The 23,342-nt window shown below is 39.8% G+C and overlaps 1 protein-coding gene across 2 annotated transcripts in view; it reads right to left on the bottom strand.

Moving 5' to 3' along the window:
* Positions 1-202: 202 nt before the first annotated feature.
* LOC116390124 (contactin-associated protein-like 4) overlaps positions 203-23,342 on the bottom strand; it is an 80,782-nt gene continuing 57,642 nt past the window's right edge. For both annotated transcript variants that reach the window (XM_031859449.1, XM_031859450.1), the window contains exons 14-24: positions 23,128-23,290; positions 21,134-21,261; positions 19,974-20,144; positions 16,553-16,771; positions 12,134-12,373; positions 9,377-9,601; positions 7,544-7,677; positions 6,182-6,269; positions 2,072-2,287; positions 1,570-1,641; positions 203-1,080 (exon numbers count right to left, since the gene is read on the bottom strand). In XM_031859449.1, coding sequence (XP_031715309.1) covers positions 884-1,080; positions 1,570-1,641; positions 2,072-2,287; positions 6,182-6,269; positions 7,544-7,677; positions 9,377-9,601; positions 12,134-12,373; positions 16,553-16,771; positions 19,974-20,144; positions 21,134-21,261; positions 23,128-23,290 — 1,853 coding nt within the window. In that variant the 3' untranslated portion in view covers positions 203-883. The remainder of the gene's footprint in view (positions 1,081-1,569; positions 1,642-2,071; positions 2,288-6,181; positions 6,270-7,543; positions 7,678-9,376; positions 9,602-12,133; positions 12,374-16,552; positions 16,772-19,973; positions 20,145-21,133; positions 21,262-23,127; positions 23,291-23,342) is intronic.

Genomic DNA, 23,342 nt, shown 5'->3' with positions numbered 1-23,342 from the left:
CAGGCAAACACAGATTAATGCTTCTGCAAAAGCACATTAATTGTTGGCAGAGCGGAGGAGGTGACAGACAGTCAGTGTTTTATAGTCGGTGCTGCTGAAAGCTTCACTGTTGAAAGTTACTTTGAGATTGCTGGTGCCGGCTGCTCACTGCAGGTGGTGCAGGCAAGAAGTAAAAGTACAAAAACAAATAAATAAATCCAGGTCTCTTTGTAAAGTTTTTATTTTTTCTCATGATATAAAGAAAAAGCACAGCAAGTAACATAAAAGCTTTCTGACTAACTCAAAGTCTTAAAATTTGAAAGATAATACCAAAGAAGTGACTTTACTATTGTATTCATATATACAGCATGTGTTGAAATCCTGTTTGCTTATGACAGATGGATTTTAGTCAATTCGGAAACTGCTTTTGCTGAGCTCTTATGTCCAGATGTGATACACAAATGTCAATCCTCCGCTCATTCTTCTCATATTATGACAGATAGTGTATGGCTCTGACATCTTATATTGCAAAGAAAGTGCATCGTCCTTGTAGAAAAAGTGCTTTATAAATTAAGTCCAACGTTTAGTTCAACTGGAACAAAGTTGTGTTTTGATCAACACATTAATTCTGCATTTTTCCGTTTGATAAATTATTTTCAATACATCGGAGAACTATTGTTCTAAGCACACAAATTACCATTTACATTTTTGAAATATTGAAATCCTTAAATTGAGAGCAGAAAGGAACTAAAGAAACCCTTAATAAATTGTTGTGTTTTTGACTTCACATCTCATTGATCCAGTGGCTCAGAGGCTCAGAGGCTCTGTGTGTCTAGTAACGACTGAGCTCTCGGTGAATCCTCCAGCTCTGTCCTGGCGGGTCAGTGGGCGCTCCGGGCTCCTGCTAAATGAAATACTCCTTTTGGTTTTCACTGGGAGCGCTCAGAGAGTCTGCCTGGCTGCTGAAGGGGAGCTCGTGGCCATCTTCAGGCTGTGCTGCTTTGACTTCCTGGTTTCGATACGTCTCTTTCCTGCTGCAGATGAATCTGGCCATTATCGCCAAGGCAGACACAGTGACGAAGATCACCACTGCAATCACCCCTAAAAAAAACCACGAAAGGACTTTTGATTTAAAATCACATGCATGAACGTAAGAAACAAGGTTATTTTCGGCTTTTGTGGCTTTTTGAAAACTTCCTAAAAGTGAAGAGTAACTTTTAGTCCGATATCATACAATCCGTTGTATGAGGATACCATGAGACAGAGACTGGACATTGGGTTTTAGTGAGAAACAATCAATGTAAATATGACTGTACTTTGTTTACAAGAAAACTTCAAAAGGCACCTTTAAATATGGAGCTATAGGTGGGAGGCAGTTTGCTAGAAAAGTTTAGAATTACCAACACCTCTAAAGCTCACATTTTTGTAAACCAAACTAACTTTTGCGACAAAAAATGCCACTTGACTGAGTTGAACGCTGCATTTAAGTGCAAATCTAAAATTCTTTTGTCAACAAAGAGCAAACCCTCTTTACACACTTCCTCAACCGTTAGGATATTTACTTACTCCTGCTAAAATCAATTGCATTACCTCCAATTAGTGCTGAGTCACTCCTGATGGCGTTGACTAAAGGTTGACCTGGATCCACAGAACCAGGTTGGTCTGTCGAGAGAAAGACAAAGAAGAAAAAACAAACAATAAAAGCAGAAAAAGAGTCCAGAAAAGAAAGGTAAAAAGTACAAATAAGCAAACGTATAGCAAAGATGAAGCAGGAGAACAAAGAAGATGAGGTAAAGGAGTGTATGGGGATAGATAGAGTCACTGTGAGAACCATCAGTCAGTGCAGACAGTGCTTGTTTGAAAGCCTCGGAACAGCCTCAAAGGACTTCACTAGAGTTGTCTGACTAATCTCATCTGTTGTAGTGCCATCACTTTGTCTGCTTACCGTGGAGGATGGTTAATGAGCCCATAAAAAGTCTAATGAACAGCCCTAAGAATACTATTGAAGACATACCAGAAAGGGAGACGGGTGGGCTGGTTGCCTCATGATATTCAGTATATGGGATATAAGGACCGAATCTGCTTCTTGTACCTGATAAGGAGTGTGTGGTTTCTGTCGCGTATGGATTGGCCGGAGAGGAAGAACCACAGCTGGACTGGGCCAACGGGCCACTGACAATATCAGGGCTGTCAGGGTGCAGCAGAGCGACTTTCAGAGGACTGATGGAGTTAAAGAAAACTCCTGACAGACAGCCGGTGAATCCAAGAGAGGCCAAGCTGACAAGCTCTCCATCCAACTCAGCAGAATCTGAATACAGAGAGAAACTGAGTGAGAAGACGCATTCGTTATCAGCAAGTTCCAATTACACATTTGACATAAACCAGTGATACACATTTATCTTGATGAGGGCACGTTTGCGATGATAAGTGGTATCTATCTAACTCTTAATTATTTTAATATCCATTTTGATGCTGCAAAACTTGCTGGAAATGATTGTGCAAAATAAAACTCTGGATGAAACTGAAAAACCACACATCACGTTCAAAGGCTTTTTTCATGTTTTTAAATGTTGAAGGCCATGTTTTAAAACAATTATTCCTATAATATTCATGCATGCTAACTGCAGTCTGGTTCTATAATCGTACAGGCTTCGCCCTCTAAAGGCTGTCGCTATTGGTTTGATCCCCGCGCACATGTGCAGTCTTGTGCCCTGCATGGGCCTCTTCTGGGGTCCGCCCAGCTGCCGGACTGGCTACATCCTCCAGTCAGACCGTCATTCCAGCAGCATAGCAGCCTCAGTGCTGTCCATGCCGGGCTAGTGCTTAACCCACAGACCTCTTGCCAGTTCTGTCCTCGCTTGGCCGAGGAGCTGCGGTGAAGGGCGGAGGCACAATAGCAACAGCGCTGATAGAACTATAGCCTGAGGGGGATTGAGCATGGGTGCGACATTATCTGCTGTAACCGCCGTATGAGTGCAGTGCGGCGCGGCGGCCATTGGACTGAAAATGTGGCCCCCTGAACAATTTAGCTGAATTACCCTGCTGTATAGTATGAAAGTGCCGGGTGAATACCTTCATGTTCCAAGAGCGGAGTCAAGTGAATATTTTTACCTGATGATGCGTATGTCACTACTAACAGTTATAACTTTCAGGATTTTGTCACTCACCAGATTGCCTCCCAGCTGTCATAACTTTGAAAAAGAAACAACACTGCCACTGAGTCTCACTTGTGGTTGATGCGCTTATGTCATTATTTGTGACAGAAGGTGCTAAATAAAATCTTCAATGACTATAAATGTCAGTGTGAACAACAATTATTCCTGCAGTGCAATTTGATTACACAGCACATTAATGCCACTCATCTAAGTTATTACCGGTGAGAAGCAACCTTTCACCACATGGGCTACTGCAGAGTGGCCTGGCTGGAGAGGGCTGTTCATCAGCTGTATATTTGATCAGGCTTTGATTAAGTTTTAAATTGCATGTGATCCTCTGAGCAGCAGGAAATAATTTGACTTTGAATTATATATCTTATGACACACGTATATCTATTGAGCAGCCTGCAAGGTGGAAGGCAAATAAATGAGACGGGAGAAAAAATGTAATGACACAACAGATTTAATTAACAACTAAAAAAAACACTGTAGACGCAGTGCCTCGTGGCATCACGGTGCGCACCATGTGCCGCCCTTAGCACCAATAGAAAGCGCAATGCTGCAGCGCATCTATTTCTTTTTTACATGATTAATACTACTTTTTGTACAGTAAAATAACTGAGTAAGTACTTCTTCCGTGTGTGCACTCCCTTAAAATCATGTAGAGACGCTCACTAGCAGATTTTCAGAGCTATGGCTCGCCCCTGCCAATGTCTTCATAGACTACTGCAGGGATGACGTATTTTCATAGGCCAGCCCCAGATGTTAGCTTCGCACTGGTTCCCTCGACAAAAGTGCAAAAATGTTAACTCATTTACAGAATTTAGGATTAATTTCTGCAGCACTCTATCACGACGGGATTGTGGGTTGAGATATTTCTCAATTTTAAAAACCTCTTTCCTCAACTATTCATTAATATACACGAGAGGAGAGGAAGTCAAGCTGCCATGGGAGCAGAGAAGAAGAGAAGAAGAGGCTGAAAATAGGACAGTGGTGTGAAGTGGCGTGGCGCACCGAGTGCCAGTATGCGCCTAGGGGCGGCTGTTTTGACGTGCGCTATTCGGCGACAGTGTGTCTTGGCTCTTAGTGTACCTTTTTTTTCTTCATTGATTAGAAGACTTTTTCTCAATATTAGCTTCACTACAGCTAACTAGCTATTATGTTGTCAAAAATGCTATATTTGTAATAATATCTATGAGGAATATCTATGAATATGGTGAAAACAAAACCCCAATATTTGGAACCAAACAACTAAAAGTAAGTATAAGAGATACTGTAATGTGTAGTGTTTCTTTAAATGAAGAAACTAAAATAAAGAAAAAATAAATGAAAATAAAAAATAAAATGTGTTTGATGTTTGTGCGAGCCGTTAAACCTTACACTGACAACACTGGCCTTGTATCCACAAACTGAGGATTACTGTCCACCCACACCAAGCTGTTGCCCTTTACCTACACCTCTCTCTGTATCTTTATCTCACCCTCCCTCTCTTCATCTCTCCCTCTCTCTTTCTCTCTCACTCTGTGTGAGCAGCTCAGTCTCTCCATTCTTTCCTGGTCCATTAGTTAGGCTGATAGATGACAGCGCTGGCAGGGAGTGACAGTATATCAACTATCTGGCTGCCTCTGTGATACTGATATGACTGCCGAGTCCTCTGGCTCAGCAGAGGGAAGGCTGGGTCACACAGCAACATGCTCTGGGTCAACAGCAAAAAAAAATTCAAGGAGCTGAATGTAAAAACAGGACCGACATCAATTCTAAGCCTATAGGTTGGGATATTCTATAGAATTCAGTTCTGTTTCTGGTTCTTCTTCTTATCATTCTTTCAAATTGTGTCATATTATGTAAGAAAGAAAATAAACCAAACTATTGTATGTTGAAAGCAATAAACTTAAAGTAGGTAAAAGCAGGCATAATTAACAGCCAGTTGACCTTTTGATCAGCAAACTGTCGAGCATGTACTCTGCCTCTCACCCAATATGTGCTACGTTTCCAGCTCCAGAGACCCTCAACATGATAAGCAGGTTAAAAAAAGGATGGATGGACAGATGGATGATCAGATTTTAGTTCTGTTTCAGTTTAACTTCTTTTAATACAAACACTGCTGGTTGGCCCTCCACCAGCTAACAATTGAATGGCTTTTATTTGTCAAGGAGTTTTGGTCACCAAAGTGACAGAAAAGTGAATGAAAGCAAGACAGACCCACATGTTTGTGACAGCATTTGTTTGGTGCTGTCCAAAAGTAAACACAGCAGACAATAACACAAAGGCATCACAAATGTGGTACAAAGTCGTTCCCCTTTAAGAGCAGCTTGGGACAGACGGATCAGTCCTGAGGACAACAGGATTGATGTGAACGTAAAATGTTCTGTCAGGCAGAGAGAGGCTGAACTATACTGTCTGACTTCCTGGTTTAGTTTGACCCCACACACAGCAGCTGAGACTTATTGGTTGTTATGCTATATTGCCGGGTGCTGACTCCAATCTTCCAAGTAATTTGTTCTTTTCAATCTCTCCTCATTACCATACAAAGTGAAGGACCTTTTCTAAAGTTATTACCATTACAGCTGTCTGAAGCCCCGCTCAGCGAGACAGACATGAAGACTGAATTACTCACCGCTTTCGATAACAAAGATAAAAGTTCGCCAACGTATACTGTATAATGTCAACTTATGTATTACTGAGAAAACAATGCCATTTGCACAGATACTTTCCCTACCTCCCTTCAAAATGCATCTAATGCCACATAACAGCGACTTAAGTGGGTGGCTCAACCTTTTGTCATTTCTAAGGTTCTTATTTTGCATCTCCACAGTAAAGTGCTCTCTCTGTGACCGTTTGAATATGGATGTCAACTTGTTTATAAAAAACACCACAGCTGTTGCTCAGACTGCAGCTTTCCCTCTGGTCCACCCAACATGATGAATAGAAAACAGCATAAAGCTCCAGAACAGTGTTTTGTCGCATAGGGCACCAAACATCTCAGTGCTGTTATTCAAACGAGTCTGTTTAAGTACTGGAGTCTGAGCTAAGAGAGCCTCACTTACCCTGCACTCTGCCCAGAATGAGTGATTTGATGCCATTGAATTCCACATCAGATGTCAAGCTGAAGTCCTCCCTGGTATTCTGGTCGATCTGAAAGATAATGTATGTCACATCTGTAAAGGTAAAAGTTTAGCAGGTAGAAAGCAAAACCTGATAGCAGCAACAAACTGTGGAGGACAACTTTCTATTGTTAAGTGTTTAAATAAAGGATGCTCTGTGATGAAACGACGAATGGCTGCAGAGAAGGAAGCAATTACACATGAAAAGCTAGCCGGAGGCTGAACCTCTGGTTTGACCTGCATCATGTTTAAATGGGATTCAACCCCAAAGCTGGAAACCAATAGACCCGTGAGACACAGTGGTTCACAGTAGCTGAGCAGAGAAGTGGAGCAGGTTCTGAGATGGTAAATGCCTCAGAGAGAGAGACACTTTTATAATAAAAGAGCGTGCGTGATGCATTGCTTGCAAACACAGAGATTTGGATTTTAGTGGATCATTTATCAATAAGACATCCTCTAATGTTGATCAACCTGAGATGAAATGGGAGCCACTGAAAAGGAGGAGATAGAAAGTAGCTGGCAAACAAAGAGGAAAAGTAGGATTTATTTATCTATCTATTATATCAGGTTTCTAAAAGCTTTTAGTCAGAGGAATATCTGCAGACATTTTGATGCCCGCGGTGAGATATCCACTGGCACGCCGGATGGGATTGATCCTTTAATCATAACTTTTTATCCTATGATGATATAACAATGTGAAGATTATTGCTTGCCGACGTTCACCGTCATATCATTAATTGAAACTGCTGGCTGATGTTTCTGTATTCTGTGGTTGGTCAGTGTTTAACTGAGCACAGTGGGATGACAGGATGAATGACAGCTGTCAATTGGAGAGCAAACATCTGGATTTATAGCCAATACCTATTAATCACAATTCCTGGATTGGTCATGTGTTCCTGTGGATGGGCTCAGGACAACCTTACATTTATTTTCATTCCAGGATGTAGATTATTCAAAATTATTTTTATCAAGTGCTCCTTTGCACAAAGTTGTATCCCAGTTTGGATCATATTATGACTTGGAGGAACATAAGTAAGCTATAGGTACTTGTATACATGTAAACATGATTCATTTGCTGCGGGAGAATGAACCATGGGGTGCGTTAGTGTCCCTGTGCAGTCTTCCTTTCATTATTGAGTGTAGTGTGAGCAGTGGGTTTATTTACCAATGTAATGCATTTTTGGATGACATACCTTTAAAGGAACATTGAGCATGCGAAATTAATTCAAAAAGATGTCTTTCTACGCTTTGGTTTACAGTGTTTGCGGTGATCTGTGAGACACAGTGTGAGTTATGTGTGTGTACCTGAACAGAGACGGTGTCTGCCAGTCTCCTGATGATCACCGTGTGCAGACGTCCATCAGCCAAGTTGGTGACTCTGCTCCCCATCACTTCCACATCTCTGCTGCTGTGCAACTTGTACCTCAATTCCAGCTCATCTTTGCAAACACAGAACACCACAATCTTACTATTTAAAGCAAGCATTTACAAAATCACAGACAATCAAGTTTCAATCGTCTTTTCTTTCTTAGTAATGAAGCATGATTTTAACTTAAATCTATTCGATTATAATGTCAAATTACAACATTCAGGAAGAGCTTTATTTGTCCCTGAGGGGCAATTTGAGTAGGGCACTGAATAATGAATATTAGACATAAAACTGATGTAATACAAGCTAGTGCTCAAAACTATTTAAGTTATATATACTATACACTACAATTGTTGATCACCAACAACAAAGGGAAGCCCATGCCATAAACGATACAAATGCAAGACAATCTGATTTAATCTTTACAGTGTCTGATCGGTACAAACATGTCTAAAATTAAAGAGAAACGTAAAGAGACACATTTTAACCAGTCTCTGATTCACTAAGCACTTTATCCTTAGAAAATGTCCATGTTCTGGCTCTGAACATCTTAGAAGACATATTCACTCCTTTAAAAGAGACATTTCATCCAGAAAGTTACCAGCTGCTGAACTAAGACTCTACAAACTATTTAATACTTTGCGGATTAATACTTTATCTCGATGAATAACTCTCCAATATTAAATTACCCCCCCTCCCCTCTTTTTTTTACAGTGATACACTTAATAAATTCCATGTCGCTGAGATAATTGAATACTCCAAGATATATGCAGACTTAACTGGTTAGCAACAATGATAGGAAATAGTCTTTTTTCAAAGATCCTAACCCTGAATACTTAATGACCTTTTCAATAATGTTTTCTGATTATGACTCACTATGTTGCTTTTTTCCACAGACTAATAGGGAGCAATTCCCAGATTATCTTGATAATAAAAACAATCTTGCAGGGGGCAAAGAGAGTTTCACACTCTGAGTGAGTGACTTGGATAGTAAAGTGTCTTTGTTTGCAGCAGCTAAGGCTCCTGTTACTACAGCAGCAATAGAGAGAAACATGAGAAAAGCCTTTGTGGTGCAGCCAAAAGAAACCTCTCTCTGGAATATAATTAGACACTTTAGCGAGACGGCAGATACCTGATGACGACTTGATAAACTATACAAAACCTTTCGGCTATTTCTCTCACTAATTAAAAAAAGCTGAAAGTTACCTCTACTAACAGCAGAGTTTATAACAAACATAAATAAATCATAACAATGATATTAAAAGTACATTTCACCTAATGGCTTAAAGGATCCCACAAAATATGTTCATCAATGGTTCAGTTTGCTAGTTTTTGTTGAAAAGTACAACATAAATCTCTAACACCTGAAGTCAACTTCACACTGGCAAAAAAACAACATGTAACTCATTCATATTTACAAGTTCCTAAAATCCTATTTTGCTATGCAGGAATGCTGGCATAGCTCTTTGCTAACCAGAGCTGTGTGAAGCTCTATGGCAAAGCCAGTGATGAAAATGTAAAGACAATAAACAATCACAATGGCAAGAACAAGGGAAAAAGGATCCCCTGCTGCAAGCAGAATTAAATTAGTAACTGCACCTAATGTTTTCCTTGAACCTTGCACTATAGCAATTAGCCTGACTGCGTGAAGATTTGGGCAGCAGAGGATGACAGACTGAATGCAGAGGGTGAAATAAATCGAGTGAGAGTTAAGAAAATGGCTGGCTGGTAAAACCAATAGAAGAAAAGAAAAATGTCATTGTCCTCACCATGTTTGTTGATGAGCAGTGCCAGGTACTCCCTATAGAAAGAGTTGACGTAGAGTAGCAGAGCAGGACACTGACTGGTCCTGAAGCTCAGGGAGATGTTTTCTCCTCTCAGCGTCATATCAGAGTAGATGGAGAAAGGCAAGGTGCTGTTGTTCCTGTTGGGTTCATAGGGCTCCTTGAAGTTGTAGGCGACGGACGTTGATGACTTAAAGCTGGCTGAAACCTCTGCAAGTTAGAAAATTGATAAGTGAACTTCCTATGTGTGGCTTTCACTCTGACATGCCCCTCTCTATTGCATCGGTAATAAACTGTCGTCACTGGATATGGAAGGAAAGACGTGATAAGTATACAAATATCTTTCTTATTTGATTTATACGTTTAATATTTTGGAAACATAATAAAAATGCATTTACAATATCAGCATATAAAAGCTAACTGAACCACACATATATACAACGTATAAGTAGTTTGTTAAGATAAACGCACTTTATTTGTAACCAAGGCCATTTTCGATTTCATGTCTAAAATCCAATACTTTTTTGTTGAATGTTCTTAACTGGTAAATTTGGTGCACTGCCACTGTTTGGCAGGGGCGGGACTTGTTATTCCCCTCTCTGCGCTCATTTGCTCGATAGCTTCTTTGTTGTTTCATGTCACGATGCTAGATGAATCAGAAAGCTCGGTTGAGTATATGCAGGGAAATAACTTCCAGTTCAGGTTGCCTGGAATCAGAAGATTTTGCTGATGTTCTAGGAGATGACTTCAAAACTCCATTTACTGTGACCAGCCTAGAACCAGTAATAACCATCAGTAAAACCGCAAGTTGTTTGTATGCCTTGGATTTTGTTCAGATTTTAAAAATCAAGTAAAAAAACAAACAAAACAACATGTCAATAAGTGAGCTTTTAAGGTGCTGGTGGGGAGATTTTAGCCAGGCTAGCCATTTCCCTCTGATTCCAGTCATTATGCTAAGCTAGGATAACCAGCTGCTGGCTGCAAAACACACAAACATGAGAGTTGTATTCATCTTCTCTCTGACTCTTGGCAACAACGTGATAAGTGTATTCTACAAAATGTTGAGATATTCTTTAATAATATGTCTACATACTGACAGTGTGTGATATGTTGACTTTCAACACTGTACAACGAGCCCTCGATGCATCGCATGGTCGACACAATGGCATGGTGGGCTAGAAGAGTATTTTAACATAATCCCGATGCTTGACCTTCAGGACAGAACAGGCTCATTATGAACCACTCAAAACGAGCGTCGAGAGGCCAAGCTGTGCAGACAGTGAACGAGAGAGACAGTCAGGGTCAGTCTAATGTCTGCCGACTGAAGGATCCTCTTCAGAAAGCAGTCCCATCTTTGTCCTCTGCTCCACATTAAAGTACCAGGGATGGGTCATACTTGTGTTCTGTAAAGCTATAAGATAAACCCCCGTGTCAGCACACACATTAATGAAAATGTGCTGCATTTAGAAAATGATTGTTCTAATAGTCAGCTAGAAACATTAAAAAGTCAGCAAGAGAAAGCTTTTTTTCAGATGTTAACATTTGGAAGAGACACGCAGGCAGGCAAAACAGTTTCATAAATGAAAAGCTTGCTTTAGTCTTCGTCTGTCTGATAACAAGGACCACTTGTTACCAAAGTCAGGTGGTAAATCTGCAACTGTTGGGAACTGTGTGAGAATAAAAAGCTTGACAGGCAAAGCAACAGTAGAGTTTCTCATTAGTTACACAAACAACGAGGGACGGTGAGCCAGATAAAAATCACGTTTTTTTTAAATGTAGAGAAATTGCTAAAGGTATGTAGATTCTGACTACTGGCAAACACATCTCTTCCCCTTTGTTTGGATAGCCTCTGAATAGAGCGCACAGGCTAAGCTGGTAAAATGCAATAGAAAGCAGTAGAACAGGCAGGAGTCAAGACTTACTATACTGATACCATATGAGAGACATATTATAAACTCAATGTTGAGTGGGTGCAGTATAACACATGAAGAAATGAGGTACTAGGACAATTATGCAAAATTGAGGGGACAGAAAAACATCACATGTAACTTCTTAAATCTTTTACCCTATTACTGTCGTTAACGTAATCACTAAGATATGACTGTTGTAGTCACAACCAGATACCTTCTGTGTCTCTTAATATTATAGGAACATTATGCAGTGCTTGAAATGACGACATTTAAAATACAGTTTGAGTATAATTGTTATCGTTAAAACCGGCAATATCATTCTCCTCTCTTTCTTTCTTTACCCAGAGAAACGTGTCAGTTTTATGGCATACAGCATATCTGCCCTCCTTGGACACAGTAATGAACTTAATGCTAAATGTGCTTTTCTCATCTCTTACTCACAAGGAAAATAAATGGTCAAGGCTATAGTTGGGACAAAAAACTAAAGAACTTGAAGTTGGAGGAGAGACTGTGTTTTATCTTTAAAATGACATCAGACCATGTCTCTCTAAGGCTTTTTCGTCCAATGTGTCAATCTGTCCGTCAAATATAATTGAATCCGAGAGTGTTGGATCTTCTAGCAAACTTAAACTTCACAGCTCGGAAATCATGTTATCTGTACTTGTGATGAAAGTTCACATTACTAGTATCTTGAAAGAGAAATCCATTGGAAGCAGGAGAAAACCGTTTTGTATTGACATTAAATTATTACTTCAAGGCACAGAACATCAATGATAGCATATCAGAGTATTTATTGGCATTGAGTCTCCAGTGTGTATTTGAATGCATGTACCTTTATGACAGAAGGCTCCAGTGTAGGCTGACTGGTCACAGTTGCAGGAGAAACCATTAACTCTTTCCACACAGCGACCCTGGTTCTGGCAGAGCGAGCCGTAGCTGCTGCAGTGGCCCGGGCATCCAGGTCTGACACCTGGGGTGATCTTCGCCCTCTCCTCCAGGTCCAGAGTCACACCATTCAGCTGCAGGGAGCGGATGCAGCCGAGAAAGCCCTTCTGTCTCGAGGCGGTGCCTCCTGCAAACAAAAACAGATACTGTACACATTACACACAACTACTAGCACGCTGTGTCCATTTCCCCAGATTGGACTGACACCAAGTAACCCAATCAGAGCTTAAAACCTGCCCAATAGTCATATGTTCAAAAGCATCTCAGCTATATGCCTCTTATAATCAAGCAAACCCAAATCAGGTAACAATTATAAAAAGAAAACAATCTCCACCAAGTCCTTTAGATAATTCTGCATACAACCCAAAAAGTATTACATGGAGAGATGTAATTTTTAATGTTTAATGACATTTTTATTACAAAGCTCACTTAATAGCAATTTTAAAAAAGGAAAAAGAAAGTTTTAGCCTCAATGTAATGAGCTTAAAGGTGCAATGTGTACAAAATTGCTGGTATTTTAGTTGAAAACATTCAAAAAATGAACAGACATTATCAACAGAACTTGTAGACATTATGTCGTAGATGTCTTTGTGTTGTAGTGCCAGTCTGTTGTGTTGTAATCTCTGATCCTGCGATTCTCTTTAACGGGAGAATGCAGCTGCCGTATAAGGTGAAAAATGTCTTCCCGCCTAATGAAATTAGAACAAAGGTTGGAAGAAAAACAGCCAATCTGGCAACAGTGGTCACACTCACTTTTCATTCTCTCTCCGTATAATAGAGTCTATATTTTTTAGTTTTCTCTGCAGTAAATTATGATTGATAGGCACATGTTGCCAATGCAGCACAAGGCCATGGATGCTATGAGGGCACTGAGACACTGTCACTTCCTGTATCACTGTGCTGGATGTACAGTAGATTGGCTGGTTGTGGATGATGAGCCATCTGGTGTCCGATATTCATTCTTTCCACTAACAGGCGAGAGGAAGAAACTCTTCCTCTTTTCACCTGACAATTAGCATTCTAATATAACAACCTCACACTGTTCACAGAGTTTAGAATTGGACAAATTACAATTCTCCCTGAGTTCAAACTGGCAGCGTCTTTATTTTACATCCACGCATTACAGTTGTTATTGTTCTTGGCAAATGGAGTTGGCAGGGTATTACTCTCACAGTTTGAGTCTGGCGGAGCTTTAAATGTTCATCCAGAGCAGCTTTTCATTACACTAAATCTCTAACCTCTGTGCGCCTCTAGTTTCCATCTGCAGCAACAGTTATTAAACACAAAAAGCACACTAAGAGCTGAAATAGCGGGAAATGTAATTAATAATTTCTGTTGGCTCAATAAAGAAACATTTGGTTCCACTGAATCAAAGAAACATGCACGGTGAACTTTTATTAAATGATGATTTAACCAGGAAGACCTGAACTGGAAAGTTTGTAGAAAAGACTGGTTGGGACTGCAAAATAAGATCAACGTTTTGGTGCACTTTGCCCAAAAGACCAATAACATACTTGTGAGGGACAGAAACTTTGACAGAGGGAGAGAAACAAAGGACAGGAACTGCCAGAGAAAGAAGTCCTGCAGGACTCAAAAAAAAGACCACTGTACATGACAGTAAGGATGTCAGCCACTAAAGCAGCTTTTGAGGCTCACCTCATGGTGTTTCATTAACATACTCTGGGAATAGAGTATTTTAGTCAAGTGAAATGACTTGTGTAAACATGTGCTTGTGTAAAGGTAAAAGGTAGGTCAATTAAAATGTACTTTGAGTAAACATTACTGTGGTTACATACCTCAAAAGTGGTGTTGCCGGATAACGGTAAAGTAAATTAAAGAACACCTTTAGGCTACAAAAGTGCAATAAAATGTCAACCTATACACTAGCGGAACAACATCCACCGTTCGCAAGTATGAACCGCACCACAGAGCCCTTATGCCCAAACCCTTTAATCCTGAGCACACAATTGATTATAAATCATATAAGTCATTCTCCGAAACACTCCGACACACTAACACTCCACCAGTAAATGTATACAGATAGATGTATGTTTTCCAGATGATCAGATGAGGTCAGATGTAGTCTTCTCAGGAGCTCTGACCTCCTGCAACAATTTATCCCCTGTCTTTGTTGTCATAAACACAGATATTTGCTCACAACCAACACAAACACCAATACAATAACGTATTTATATGAGTATTATCTTAAATATAGATCATACAAGGATGTTTGTTACAGTGTGTACACAAAATGAATAGCTTCCTATGGCAATAAATAAAGTTGAACCAGAATAACTTTGTGTCGTATAAATTCAACCTAAGCAATATTACGGCTCATTAATTTAAAATATGGAATAATCTGTCTTGTTTAGTTTTACAAATCAATTTTATATATTACAAATAGGACACACTATTGATAGCGGTATAGTAGTCTCTGCAGTGTAGCGATTTATGATTTCACAGATAAGAGGCTGCTAACATTATGGATTAACAATAACAACTTCTGTAGCACATGGCCCTTCACTTTCCAAAACAAGTGCTTTTTGCAGTGAATCAAGTATTTGTCAAACACAAACACAAACTTTCGATCCCACAGTCTATTTCATAATCCCATCACATTTCCATTCAAACATATGAATATCTCTGCATTGCCGGTAAACACCAACCCGGGCAGCAATAACCAGGAGAAAGACATGATCACTTCTTTCTGGCTGTTCAGGATGGATTATTAGCTTATTGTTGGCAGTCAATCAATGCCCGCCTCCTTCTCTCTGCATCTCTCCAATCTCATCCTTAGTTGTTGTTTGATTTTCTCTTCAGAATGCTTGTTTACAAATTAACGAATACCCACAGTATTTGCTCGAAGATAAAGCCTGCAATGAATGTAAGTTGGATTTTTATCCACTCAAACACAGTTAGACAGATAACGATGAGAGGGTAAACAGAATTATGAATCTGTCTGTGGAAGAGATGAATTGAAAAAACTTTAAGCTGATGAAGTTGAGAGGAACAGAGAGAGAGAGAAAAGTGGAATTGTTCAAAAGTTGACCCAAAATGTACAACCCTGTCTCAAAAGTATGTTCCTGTATAATTAAACTGCATTCTCAATTAAGAAACAGATTTTGAAACGTAAATTGAAACAAAACAAAAATGCAACAAATCTACTTGGTTTGGTAAGACATCATGGTTTGGCTTAAGATAAGTAGGCCTATGTTTGATACCTTATTTAAGTTACGGACATAAATTGAAAAAGGTCAATAATGACTTTTGGTTTCACACGGGACACGGGTCTCCTGGGTAAACGTACTGTGTTTATTTGACCCACCGTCCATCCCGACCTTCTACCTACACGGACTTCCAAACTATCATTACTAAACGTATTCGTGATACGTCAAAAAACAAAGTAGTTTCGTAGTTTCTTTATATGGGAACGTAATGTTTAGGAGACCAGGTCGTACAAAAAAGTATTGCCTGTGTAGCCAAAGCCTGTGATGGCTTATTGTTTTGCGCCATAGAGCTCCATTATTGTCCAAAAACACCTGACACATACACTGTCCTGCTTCCAGAAATAGTCACTAGAGCACCACATCTACGTATATTGGCCTGAAAGTAGTCCTGTACATCTGTGACATCTTTGTAAAGCTTTATATCACCACGACTTGGAGGTACAGTAAGTGTCTCAAACAAGGTAGAAAAGAAAAGTCATGAGATGCTAAAGTCTATAGCCCTTCTTACACAAAGATTCCTCAACACTGCCATAAAGAAGATCTGCCTTTACTCCAACTCCAGCTGCCCATGTGGGACTCCTGTGGTACAGAGTACAATGTTGATCCCATAATGCTGTCTGAATGCTGTATGAACTGAATGGAAAAGAGGGCAGAAATAGCAGAATTTACTTTGTAAAATAAAGTCCACCAAGGTTAAACTGATCTGAATAGCTGCTTGTTGTTGAGACAAAAAAGACTAATCTCCTGGATTCCTCCACTCATGAAATGCAAATGCATGTGTTGCTATAGTCGTTGTCACAGATAAGAAATGATAACACACGACAGCAATTGTCACTTGCACTCAGCTGCTAATGAGATTAATGTTCAAACACCATAAATTACTCTCCCCCCTAATGCCTAATCTCAATCCTTACTATAACCTTAAACTCACCCTGACTCCCTTCAACATAAAATCCAAATCCTAACACTAATAAACCTTTTAAGTTCTCTCACTTTGCAATTTTCTTACATTTCGAAGGCATTGGGAAACACACACACACACACACACACAGACACGCACACTCACTCCTGCCCCTCACCTATGAATAACTGGCTGTTGAGCTGCAGATGACTGTGTCCGTCAGCAGGAGCCACTTGCGTGGCAGCAGGGAATTCGTCCACACGTAGCGATGCTTCCTTTACATTTCGCTCGGCTCGTATACTGTGCCACCGGTTGTCGTTCAGCTGGATGCTCGTCTCCACTCGAACCTCCAGCGGCCCGTTTCCCACGTCGAAAGAGAAGACGACCTCTGAAGCAGCTGGAGAGGAGGGTGTTGGTTGGCACAGTTTCAGCAGTTAAAGAAAGAGCAACAAATGAAATTGGTAAAAGAGAGAGATTGTTGTGCACATAGACTGTTTATTAAGAAGCATTTGGATGCCTGGGTGACAGTCACACCAGCAGAGTGAGTTTGACGTGTTCCTGCCAAATTCTACCAGGCTGATTAACAAACATTCCCTGACACTTTTAGATAACGGTGTCCTCTGATGAGTGAGACATTGCAAACCCCTCATGTTTCCCAGCTCCGTCTTTGCACAGAGAATAACACACTTTAAACGATCCATCATGGCAGTGTGTGTAATGGTGTTGACACTCTTAAAACTGTAGTGTGTTATGTAAGTTCTATTTGTTTATTCATATATGATAAAAATGAATTTGCTGAATTTTCTGACGTTCTAAGTGAAATTGTGTGAAATCCATTCAACCAATGAGGAACTATGGCAGAAGTATGAAGACCCTATTCTGTCAATTATTCTTACACAGTTAAGTATGTGGGTGGAATAGGAAGAGGGAGGGGCATTACATTCTTTAATAGTTTAAACATGATCTTACCATAAGGAGCTTTAAGAATTTATTAAGAAATATTATTGTTTTCTAACCATTTACTATTTATTGTAAAAATACAACAGACTTCAGACAAAAATGTGGATTTTTCTCCGACATTGTTAAATGTAAAAGCATTTTACTAGACTGTGTCATCTTTCAATGAACCCATTAGTGAGTCGTGTTCCTCCATCACAATATGTTGGCGGAAGTTTGAAGTCACTTCCTCCCATCAGACCATCTGCTGGCAGGATGGACAGACAGCTGGACACAGATCTGAGATGATCCAGAGACCAGTCCAAGGCTAGACAGAAAGGCTGCAGCCACAGACTCACATCTGTTAGTTTCTCTGTGTGATTGTGCCAGCGCTGCTGAAACCAAGCCTGAGCACCAGTCAGAGATCATGCAGTTGTGTGGTATCAACCGTGTCTATAGCTATTACCTTCTTCAGTCCAGCTCTGCATAGTCGTCATGCAAGCAGCATTCTTTGCAATATTTGAAATCACATCTAATGACAATTTCCACATCCAGTGCGGATTTTGTAGGCTCACTGTGAATGACAAGTGTGTCATCTGGCTATGATTTGCTTAATATTCTCAATTGGAACTAGTTGCCTTGCAAAATTATAGCATTTACTGGTCCATTCATTTTTCAGGTGGACGATCCGCCGCTTTGCTCCAGACTGAAATATCTAAACAAATATTGGACAGATTGTTATGAAATGTTTGGATGAATAATGATACCCTGACTTTTCCTGTAGCGCCACAAACAGGTTTACATCTGTGGTTTTGAGTTAGATATCTCCACAACTATGGATGGATTGTACTTTGTACCTTTAGTCATCCCGAGCATTTTAGCATTGCCATTGTGAGTAGGCTATGTTAGCAAAGTTGTGCCTAAGTACAGCCTCAGAGAGCCGATAACAGCAATAACAATAATAAGTGATCGTAAACTTCACTGTTCTCCACTTTGTTCAGAAGTGGAAGAAGTATATAGATCTTTTACTAGAGTAAAAGTAGCAATACCAGAAATACTCCATAACAGGTAAAAGTACAAGTTTTGTACCTTTACTAAAGTAAAGTAAAGGTTATTGATTATATTTTGCATTATTCATTTGTACTTAGCTACACTTCTTGAGTAAATGTACTTTCCAACCCTGACTTTGCTGATACATCACATAAAAAAAATGGCATTCAACTTTTTTAGCAGAAAGCAATTTAAGACATGAGAATGTACCATATGTCATCTAGTGGACACAAATCCAATGCAGTGCACTTTCTTATTAAAGTAGGTTGTAAGTATGTGCCATCACAGTGGGACTGAAACACCAAACCTAATGTAGGTTGGCATGCTTTAGTCATTCATCTCCACAGCTCTATTAGGTTAACAACTTAACCTATAATAAAGAGAGGTGAGGATGAAGGCCACATGGAGTCCGTTCACCCATCATAACACTGCCAGCATGCCTACACTCCACATTTAGGGGTGAAGTTATCAGAGAGGTGAGATCTGTGCCTGAACACAACATCATCATCCCTCATGAATGACACGGACAGTGGAGGTAAAGCTGTACCACTGTGGGATTGTGGAACCAGGTGAGACTTCATTGAGAGGCTGCTCTCTGACCCAGCTCCAGTCATGTTACTCTAACAGCAGTAATAACGATACAGAGTCTTAAGGAACACCAGCTGTTATAATAATAATATTGATAACAGTAATAGAGCTGCAGTGAGATAAGAGATGCGTGTCACTGTAGCAATGCCAGGATTACCCCAAGGAGGAGGGTTACCATTTGTCTTGTGTCGTGTGTGTGTGTAATTCCCACAGATCACTTGTCACACTGGATTTCATGCAACAGACTTCTTTTTCAACTTACACAAAACAAACTAACATAAAAGCATCCCTTCCTCTGCAGCAGAATCATTTATGATTACGCTATGACAAACATTAATTCTAGGTCTCAGCCTTTCCTGATCTGACGCAACTATCAGCAGGACATCATTTAAAAGTGCCTTTCAAAACTTCAAAAAATAAATAAACCCAATTTCTGTTCTTTTTCTATTGTTAAGGCTTGGAAAGGTTTAGGTACAGATCATGACTTTGGTGAAAATAAGTACTTTGTTTACTTCGTTAAGGGTAGGGAAACATTACGGTTTGTGTTGCATTGTCATGGTTAAAAAGAAACCAACTCTGACTTTCAGTAGAAAACAGGAAATAAACAGCGCTCCCCTGTGTCAAAATCAACATAATGTTGAGTCATCCAGGTAATCTATCCAAGGATTCGATCTTCAATCTTCAAATTACATCTACTCACTTTAACCAAAATGAAAAATCTAATCCATGAATATGCTTTTTTTTTTCATTTCAAAAGTCCAACTGACACAAATGCCACACATTGTCTCCTGCTTCCACAATGGGATGACACAAAATCATGCTTGTATGTACACACCTTAAACTAAGATTTTAAGGTGAGCACAGAGAATCTTTCCCCTTTCAGCTGATGAAAGTAAAAACAGAGGGACTTTAACATCATCATGCCATTGTTGGTTGTTGCTCTCTTTTAACTTGAGAGTCTCCCACTACCAGGTATTTAGAAGAAAACTGATAATGACGCAGAACATTGTTTAGATTACACTTACAGCTGAGTTCGATCCGGATGAAGTCCTTGATGCCAAGATTTTCCAAGAAGACCCCAGAGGAGGACTTTGTCTTAAACAGGAAAGCAATGTCTGCATTCAGCTCTCCGTGGAAGGTGGGAAAGTGAAGGTAAGATGTCTCCTTGTCAAAAAACGCAGCGTTCCAGAAGTTCTCTGAAAGTGTCAAACAAAGTGCTTAAATGCTTCATATGCTTACTCTTTTGTTTCCTAAAAAGGGGGTACATTTATGTATTTATCTTTTCAAAAAGTTGACATATCAGTCTGGAACACAGCTTATTTAAAATAAATCTCATTGTGATGGCTGTATAATGAAAATCGTGTAGTAAACAAATGCACCGACTGTTCAGCAAATTAGCTGACAACAAAGTCATAACTCCAGCAACGCTATCTCATTTATGTTGATTTATCTCGCATGGTGCTTATTTATTAATTAATTTACTCATTAAACTGAAGTCTGAAATTAGAGGCAATTAAAACAACGTAAAATGAATCACTTAGATTAGTTTTATTAAATAGCTTTTCACTAGAGGTTGTTATTAAAGAGAACAAATTAAGTCATATTTTAGTTGGTGGTCTGCTAATTAGCTTGTGTAATTGGCCTATTAACCAATTTGCCATTAAGAAGTTAAATGGCAGGGGGAAGACTGGATACAGTTATTCATGTAGTTCAGTTCACACAAGAGTTCAACAATGGGTAACTGTGGCTAAGTCGAGAGCAGGGCCGTCTTTCAATCAGAGGATCGGTGGTTCGATCCCCGGCTCTGGCTCCGCTAGTTGAATGTAGATGTGTCCTTGAGCAAGACACTTAACCCCCCGACAAAATTGCTGTATGTGATAGAATCTGAATTGTAAGTCGCTTTGGATAAAAGCGTCTGCTAAATGACTGTAATGTAATGTAACATGTTCTCACCTCCAAATCATCAAATAAGACCGCTTGGTCAGTAGCTCTAAGCTTCAAACTATGACGCTCTAGGTACCTTTTAGCATCAGTTTTGGACCTGTCAGTAAGAATGGTCTCTACAGCTGAATAAAACCGATTAATTGAATAATTTCAAATTCCATAAAAACACTATTGTCAACGAAGTGTTAACATTGGCACCAACTTCAGGTTAAACAATAACCAGCAACTGAAATGGACTTACTGTCTCCATGACAGCGTAGGGGTCCCACCCTGTAGGCAGCCTCTGACCCCGCCCGCTGAATGTCACCCAGCACCAGAGACCTGACTGGGAGGCTCCCCTTATAGGCGAGTAGACCCGAGTCATCAGCCCTGTAGGAGAAGGAGGATAAAAAGGACAAGGAAAAGGAAGAGGAGGAACATAAAAAAGACAAAAAGGAGGGGGCATTTTAAGCACAGACTATTCATTCAATTAAGCATAATAACACATTTCTGCCCTGCTAAAAGTACATCTTCCGCTTTTAACAGAATTTGTTTAGTCTTTCCTTTGTCGTAGTTGAAAAAAAAGTAGCTGTCATTTCTGTGTAAGTGTGTTTGTGCACTGCCAAGGAAGTAGTTGGTACAATTACAATGTAAAACATGTGCCCACCTGAACTCAAATCAAACCGTTTTAGAGGGAGTGGGACACACTGTAACACTTGAGCTCTCGACTGTCTTCATTTGTTCATTGAGGTTCACAAGTAGACAATCAAATGAAGACATTTCAGCTGACACAACATGTCTCAGCAGACGTTTTCCTCATGAACTGAGTGATTCATCTGTACATTCATCGCCACCATTCACTCTCTCAGCTCTGTGGTGTTTCAAATGTTGCTTTGCTGCTGAGAAAATTTTGTCAAAAAATAAATAAAGGACTGTGGCCCCACACAGCGCCAGCGAATGTGATGAGAGATTGACGGCTGATAAAGTCTATAAGAATAAAGTAGAAGTCGCACAGATTTAGGCAGTGAGATAATAGAGAGAAGGACCTTTGGCTATGCAGACAGTTGCAAGATTGGTTTCAATATGGGAAAATGAGTCTAACTGCAAAATTGGTTCCAGGATTGGGGAAGGTGACCTAAATACAGAATTGCTTACAGCATGGATAAAAGGATTTAAATACAGGATTGGATAAAACATGGAGGGATGCTTGAATATCATGGGATTTATCCTGGATGTCTCATGGCTCTTTTCTGTCCAGTACGGCAGGATGCGATGGGGGTAAACACTGAATTGTTAATGAATGACTTAATTGGAGCAGTAGGACAGATTCCACTCAATCATTGACTCTAATGAGTAAAAGGTTTCCTTTCAAAGACAATCTTACGTTGTTTTATACCTGTCTTTAAAATAAACATTAAAATATTTCCTTTTATAGCTGGTCCATCCAAATCATTGTCTTGATAACATTACATTTCAGTTATAACATTTTTAATCATTTACTGTTGCCAGCTGTACTTACACACAGTGTTGTACAGGGGCTGTTGGGGATGTCATTAGTATTGCAGGTATTTGGTCATAAACCAAAGTATCAGAGTATCAAAGTATTGACCCAATATTTTTGGATAACACTAAAGTTAGTAAGATTCATCCTCTGGGTAAATGGATGTATGTACAAAATGTCATTAATGTCACTACCAATATTTAATGTCAATCCATCAAATAGTTGAGTATGGACCAAATTGCTATACCGACCGAACAACTGACATTGTCATCTCAATTGCTATAACACTAGCATGGCTAATCAATAAGCTATCAATAATCACTGTCAATGTATGTTAAAGTGCAGGTAACCATAGAATCCACACCTCACTCATTACCAGTTAACTCATTGGTGAAACTAATCGAAACATGGGCTAAACTGGAAAAAATGAATAAAACTTTGACAACATAGCCTCCATTATTTTCCTTTTGAGCAATAGTGCACTCCAAAGTGTCGCAATATAGGAAACAACTCTGTAAAGTGCACATTGCCTCATGTTATTGTGAGGAAACCCTATATGTTTTATGCATTGGGTATTCTGTAAGATAGCTGATCATGCATTATTGCTTACTTTATTTTGAAATTCAAAAGGTCAGATTCTAAAGATTGGTTTCATCAAGATAAGATAAAACCTTTTTTTGTCCCTTCACATGAAAATTTGTCTTGCATCACAAAACGTCCTAACTTTTTCTAACTCACACAATAATGTACAGTACCATTGGTCATAGTCAGCATCACAGTTGCAGTAGTGATTTGAATCCAGACAGTTGTCCTGCAGACCACAGGCACACTGCCGGCTGCCCGGCAGTGCCCCGCCCCAGTACGTCTGGATCTCACCTGGATCTGGACCTCCCACCCACCAGGCGAATGGAGCACCCTCTGAAACACACACACACACACACACACACACACACACACACACACACACACA

The sequence above is a fragment of the Anarrhichthys ocellatus genome, unplaced genomic scaffold (genome assembly GCF_004355925.1).
Source record: "Anarrhichthys ocellatus isolate YVR2014 unplaced genomic scaffold, GSC_Weel_1.0 scaffold22, whole genome shotgun sequence".
NCBI classification, from domain to species: domain Eukaryota; kingdom Metazoa; phylum Chordata; class Actinopteri; order Perciformes; family Anarhichadidae; genus Anarrhichthys; species Anarrhichthys ocellatus.
Note: the sequence above shows the minus strand (reverse complement) of the source record. Positions and strands in the feature narration are given on the sequence as shown.